General features: G+C 43.5%; 1 protein-coding gene across 1 annotated transcript; it reads left to right on the top strand.

Annotated features, from left to right (window-relative positions):
- The first annotated feature begins 411 nt into the window (after nt 1-411).
- On the top strand, nt 412-6,644 carry prim1 (DNA primase subunit 1). Its single transcript, XM_063207708.1, has 13 exons — nt 412-671; nt 986-1,143; nt 1,456-1,562; nt 1,698-1,771; nt 1,942-2,078; nt 2,274-2,332; nt 2,560-2,670; nt 3,643-3,733; nt 4,067-4,202; nt 4,444-4,513; nt 5,032-5,138; nt 6,101-6,199; nt 6,314-6,644. Exons 1-13 carry the CDS (start codon nt 563-565, stop codon nt 6,331-6,333), a joined length of 1,278 nt encoding a protein of 425 aa, XP_063063778.1. The 5' UTR covers nt 412-562; the 3' UTR covers nt 6,334-6,644.
- The last annotated feature ends 313 nt before the right edge of the window (nt 6,645-6,957 follow it).

Here is a 6,957-nt window from a genome sequence, read left to right as displayed (position 1 = left end):
GCACAGTTTAATTCCCTCCCAATGCCGTTTGAGGCCCATGACTCATCTGTGGTGCTGTGTGATAATACATCTCTCTCCTCTCCTCCTCTCACCTCCTCTCCCTTCTTCTCCTCTCCTCTGCGCCATGTGACTGCAGTGCAGGTGGGCATGGGCAGGGGGTGGAGGAGGCAGGGGGAGAGGAGAGGAGTTGGGGTGGAGATGGGTAGTAGTGGAGGCGAGCTGCATGTGCTGCTGAGAGGTTTCATAAGAAAGGGGTGAAGATGCTGAGGTGGATCATGTGCGTTAGTTTGTCACATGGTGACCCCTGGTGGCAGAAAGCTGCAATAAAATAACTAAGAAATTGACTACATCTCCCTTCACTCCTTTCGGTCGGAACTTGACATCATTTCCTATTTACCTTCAGTTTCCCGCGCGCTTTTACTGCGTTTCGGCTGTCATTGAACAGAGTGGGGGAATTACATTGTTATTGACAAGAGATTTCTTTATTTTGTGATCGTTAAGTCATACAGTTAGTGTGTACATATCATTACCACCTAGATTTATTTGTCGTTTAGCTCCAGACATGCCTGCCGCAGATTATGATCCAGCAAGTTTACCAGACTTGTTGCCTCTGTATTATCGCCGACTATTCCCCTTCTCACAATACTATCGGTGGTTAAATTATGGAGGAGGTAAGTCAATTATCAGTTTATCTTCCCCAGAAAACAAACCAGACTGTCTCATGGTCATGGTGAACTCTACATTTTGACAGGTCACCTAGGTGTTAATGAGCTGTACGTATATGGTTAGCCAGCTAACTTGCTCACCCAGCAAGCACTGTCTGTGTCTTGTTGGCGAGCAAGAGCAAGTAAAGCTGGCAGACAAGAATACATTGGTTTACTTTGCAATTCTACTGATAAATCAATGATAACTGATTAAAAGACGATTCAACGAGTAGCTTCTGTGGTGCTGAGTGATTTTCATCTGACCACTCACCTCCTGACAGTGACCAAGGGCTACTTCCAGAACCGCGAGTTCTCCTTCACCCTGAAGGATGACATCTACGTGCGGTACCAGTCATTCAGCACGCAGAGCGAACTGGAGAAGGAGATGCAGAAAATGAACCCCTATAAGATAGACATAGGCGCCGTCTACAGCCACAGGGTAACGTTGTTTTTACTATGTAAAAATATACAAGTATTGTCCTTTTTCTACTGACTGTGAGAGTTGACTTCATAGATAGCCGTGTTGCTGAGCCTGCTGTAGAATTATTTACTCATGTTGCGAGCCTGGGCGCCCCCCCCCCCCCTTATTTCTTTCTCAAATCACCACCCTCTAATCCTTTGTTCTCTATCATTCCTACCTGTCAGACATACTGTATGTAGGCCTATACACCAAATCGCATCAAAACTGCCACCTACACTCTTGTGTGGGACTAAACTCACCTACTTGTCTTGTTTGATACTTCCTCTTCAGCCCAATCAGCACAACACGGTGAAGTCTGGTGCCTTCCAGGCTCTGGAGAAAGAGCTGGTGTTTGATATCGATATGACCGATTATGATGACGTCAGGACCTGCTGCAGGTACAGTATGCCCTCTGTATGCTCCTCTCCTGCCGCTAAACTACAGCCACATTCTGCTGACGAACATTGCAAACGCGCCTCTTTTATACATTAATCAAATGCTTGCTGAATGATGGAAACATTTTACTTTTGCAGTGCTGCTGATATCTGCTCAAAGTGCTGGACCTTGATGACCATTGCCATCAGAATCCTTGATAGAGCTCTGAGAGGTAAATAGATTTGTAAGCATCAACACTACACAGTTTGTTATTGAAGGAAAAATGAGGAGAAGCCCCTCACAAAAACCAATCATTTTTAACTTATTATTTTCAAAACATTTCAGTGGCACCATGTGCCTGCTTATGCCCATTTTGAGCGTTCTTTCCCGTTGTGTTTTCAGAGGACTTTGGCTTCCAGCACCTGTTGTGGGTGTACTCGGGCAGGAGAGGCATCCATTGCTGGGTGTGTGACGAGGCAGCCAGGAAGCTGTCGGTGGCAGCACGCTCAGCTGTGGCAGAGTACCTCAGCCTGGTAAAGGTACGATACAAGCTGCCTTTTATTATAAATAGAAATGTCCACATGCAGAATTTAACAATTGTAATGCATCTTAAAATCCATCCACAGCTGTTATGGTACACAATGTACTCCAGTGTTTGACACTGGCAAAGACTGACTGACTGCATTAGTTCCTTTATGACTGAATATGGTTTTGATTTTGTTTCTGTCTACCAGGGTGGTGAGGAAACCATAAGGAAAGTTCAACTGTCAGACCCTCTTCATCCATTCATCAAGTAGGTTATTGGGTGCTATTGGTGTCCCTTTGTTATTACCTGACATGTTTTGTTTAGCACTTCATGTCAGTTTGAAAGTCTTATGTAGTAATGTAATGCTACATTTTAACATACTGTAACTTGGTTCAGTAGTCAAAATAACTGGCTGTACAGTGATACATTTGCCCTTTTTTGTTAGTTGTTATACAAAAGTGTTAACTGGCCTTACCGGTTCTGATCTTTTCCAGAGAGTCTCTTGTGGTAGTAGAAAAGTACTTCTCTCAGTACGCCATCTCTGACCAGGACATCCTGGGCAACAGCAAGACGTTGGGCAAAGTGCTGGCCCTGGTGCCTGATGATATCCTTTACAACTGGATGAAAATACAGTATATCACTTGTGATTAGATTAACCTTCATCATCTCTTCAGGAGAGAAAACTCTGTGTGGACATGAGACAGCGTGATTCAAAAATAACAACTGAACAACACAACAGACAAGACTTAAAGGTGCACTGTGTAAGATGTGGCCAGAATAGGTATTGCAGCTATGCTTCTCAGTGAAATTGTGCTGCCTATTGCCAAATATTATCTTTTCATGAATATTTACTAAGTAATAAACTACTTAGTTCAAGTAAGTTTTGCTGCTAAAAATGTCTATTTCTGGAAATTCAAAATGGCGTACATGGAGAAGATACCCCTTTTCATGTATGAAAAGTGCAATTTTCCCAGTCATAATGAATACTTAGAATTTGATGGTGGTGGTAAGTATTTGTTAAAAAGGTAACATTTGTGAATGGGCATCACGGATTCTGAAAATTAACTACTAAAAATATTACATGGTGCACCTTTAAGGGCCGCAAAGGAAAAACAAACATAGATATTACTTTGTACCTTGTTTGCATCTGGCCATACTGCCACAAACAGCCTTTGTTGGAACACACCACCTTCCATTTTGTCTCCCTCATCCAAAAGTAATGCAAAACATAGATATTGTACATATTCCTACCTTGAGTTATTGCTCAGAATGTGGGCCCTCTCAAAATGGATTAGAATACTGATGCATGCACTATATTTGCTGTACTGTACCTTATTGAAGCTGGTGAATAGTGAACATCAAAGCTTGGCCTGAGTGGATTGTGGTTTTGGGGGAATTGTGTTCAGGTTGAATGACATTTCTCTCCGTTTCGGATGCACAAATAAGAAGTAAATTTTAATTGGCCCATGTCTCACGCAGCTTGTTTGGGATTGGGATTGGTGCAAAAGGAGATACCGGTACTTCAGGAAGATTCATTCGATGATTGAGTATTTGCTCCTTAACGACATGGTTGTACAGGTGAAAGAGGACTGTCAAACCTTCTTCCAGAGTGAGAAGAACCCTGCTAAGAGGTGGAAACGCCTCACTGCACTGGTTCAGCAGCAGAAGGTGAGAGAGTGAGATACCATTAGAGATGTTTTTCTTTTGTTTCTTTTATTTATCATACTGCCAACTTTCACACTCTTTGTTTTTCCTCCTCCCCTTCTTTCTTCGCCTTAGTTTTGCAGGTTGTTGCATTATATGCTGATGTTGTAAATATATATTTTTTTGCTGTTCCCATATTATGCCCCACACTAGAGCTGCATGTAAAACTGTAGTGTACATTGCATACCATTAACCCCATGCTATGCAACTCTGCATAGCTTTACAGGCACATCTTAATTTCTTCGAGATCAATACAGTATCTCTATTCTCTCCTCACTCCGGTACTCTTTTGTGTAGGTGACCTCTAAGAAAGGTTGCAAGTACATTGACAAGGAGATCATGCTGCAGTACTGCTACCCCAGACTGGACGTCAACGTCAGCAAAGGAGTCAACCATTTACTCAAGAGCCCCTTCAGTGTGCACCCCAAAACAGGTGACAATGACACATGTGACATCACAGTCTCATATCTCACTCATGTTCTCTCTTATGACGTTGTAACGTTTTTCTGATGTTACGGCATAAGGTTTGGTTATTGTGTATTGTGTGTGTTCCATCTAGTAAGGTCACAAACAGTAATTACCGGTAGTCAAAGTTGAGTAAGATTACAAAATAATAATTAGGTGAAATTATCATTTAGTGGTAATGTTTGTTCTTCTTTTGATCATGTATGCAGGACGAATCTCTGTACCAATTAACCTGGAAGAGCTTGATACATTTGATCCGTTTGAAGTTCCAACAATCAGGTAAGCCACTAATACCAATGCTGCGTTTTAGTCTCTTTGATTTGATGCCATTTATTTACAGTTCAGCCACAGAGGGGGCAGGGAGCACTGGTTATTTACTCTCCCCATCCACCTGGTGGCGTTGGAAATCCGAGTAGCCCTGGTGTAATGGTTAAGACCATGGGCTTTTCCAGTATATGAAAGGGTTGTATGTTCAAATCCCATCATTCCGCTCCCTACCGCACGCCATGACTGAGGTACCCTTGAGCAAGGCAGCTAATACCATCCTGCTCCAGGGGGACTGTAACCAATAGCTTGAAAATAACTACCCAGTAAGTCAGTTTGGATAAAAGTGTCAGTGACATGGGCCATTGACTTGAAGAAACGGGTCCCCTACACATGATATTAGGCCCTCTTTTTTCAGGGGCCCATTCTTAGTAGCTTGCAGGGGGACCTGAAGTACTTGTGTTACGCCAGTGTCATGTAGCATAACCATATAAACCAGTAAACATTTGCTGTATTTGTTTGTGGCTGAGCAGCTTGATCTGTGAGGAGCTGGATAAGCCTCTGCAGGGTGAGGAGGAGGAGGAGATGGAGAAGGAGAACGAGAATGAGGTGGACGCGGCTGAACGGCGCAAAATCAGAGGTGAGTCTCAGTCAGATCTTTTGAGATTTCTTAAGCCTTGTGCACACCTAACTGATCCAACCAGACTTTCAACCTTTTTTTGAATGAATGCCCCCCGGACCTCATCATAAGGTGTGGTATTAAGCTCCTGGGGTATTAAGCTCCTGCTCACACTGCACGAGGGAACTCGCGACTCAAGTCCTCACACTAATACGAGCCGACAGTCAGATGCGTGCCCAACGCTCCCACTGTGCGACACGACAGCCATGTTTCCCGGGTCTGCAGAGGTGGGAACATGCGCACCTGAGGTGGAGATGAGGACGTGCTCAACAGCAAATCTCACGGGCCTATTAATTTCTGCATGTGTACTGTCGAATCGGGTCGTAGCACTGCTTTAACTGTGCGATTTACTCACGAGGCACGACCAGGATTTCAAACAGTTTTGATTTTCTTGCGACCCTACGATTGCACGATCGTGAGGTGAAATCGCTTGTCGTTACCCCATGTACACTACACGATGCAAGACTCACGATTGACCTGCGATTGAGCAAGAAATCGTCCCGGCTCCCAAAAACTTGTGCGAGTGCCAAATCGTGGCAAAAGTCGCACAGTGTAAGCCCGGCTTAATGCTTCCCAATGACAATTAAGCACCACCCCCTCTCAGCTGTGTCCTTCCTAATGCCCTCTTGGGGTTGTAGAGCCCCCGTTGAGAAACACTGACCTGTAGCCTACAAAAGGTCACAAGTTCAATTCAAGTGGATGGACTGAGCACTCTTCCCCACCCTCTCCCTATTCTATCTCGTCTTATCATCAGTTAAATGCAGAAGTTGAATTTTGTTGTGTTAACCATACACCACCACCTGTGTGTGCCGCTTGATGACCTGAAAGCTTTCACTTATAACCACGTGTATGGTGTGTTGTCAACTTTAAAGTGTTTACCACAATGACAGATCTGTTCATTTTTTTTACCACCCTCTATCCAGACTACAAGAGGACAAGCCTGGCGAAATATGTGAAGTTGTTGGACAGATTCCTGGATGGCATGGCTCGCTCACGCAAAGGAGAGATGCTGAGGAAAAGTGGTGAGAGATCAGAGTGAAATGTTTCAACTGCTTGTTACAATTTTCAAATATGTATCTCAATGCTGTGCCATGTCTCCTAATTGTTTCTCACCCCTGTGCTTGAATTTGTCATAGATCTCCAGAAGGACTTCTAGACCAGAAGGTCACACTTCAGATTCCATATCAACCCTATGTTGCCTACTGTCTCCCCAACCTCAGACAACCAACATGGACCAATACACACACACACACACACACACTTACCAGAGAGGCAAATGACATTACCTGTACCTTGTACATAGACCAAGACGTATCCTCAGTGTAATTCTTTTCTTTAAAGAGGAGATGCATTTCCTTTTCTTTTACTGAATTGTAAGCAAGATGACATGCTGAATGCCAGCTGTTCCTTTGTAAAGAGCTCTGTTGATCCTTTTATAAAATAAATAAAACTGAATTTAATATCAAATGACCATTTTATTAGAAATCACAATTTTGGTTTCTGATGTGGACCCAGTTACAATCTTCAGTGGTCTACCCCAATCCAAGGAAACCTTTCACACACTTGTACAGTGCGTATTATGGACTTCTCTTTGACAAAATTGTAGTAATATTATTGTAGCCGAATGGGTGGATACGATAAGTGTTTATTCAGTGCAAAATGCACTCATTTCCTTTCAGTAAGTCCAGAATGCTCTGAGCTATCCAGGCTAATGCTAAACAAAGCCACCACACTGGGAGATAGTTCTCATGCTGTCTGGCTGCTACTGTCCTTGGCCAGA

This window comes from Engraulis encrasicolus, chromosome 10 (assembly GCF_034702125.1).
Source record: "Engraulis encrasicolus isolate BLACKSEA-1 chromosome 10, IST_EnEncr_1.0, whole genome shotgun sequence".
Lineage (NCBI taxonomy): Eukaryota > Metazoa > Chordata > Actinopteri > Clupeiformes > Engraulidae > Engraulis > Engraulis encrasicolus.
Note: the sequence above shows the minus strand (reverse complement) of the source record. Positions and strands in the feature narration are given on the sequence as shown.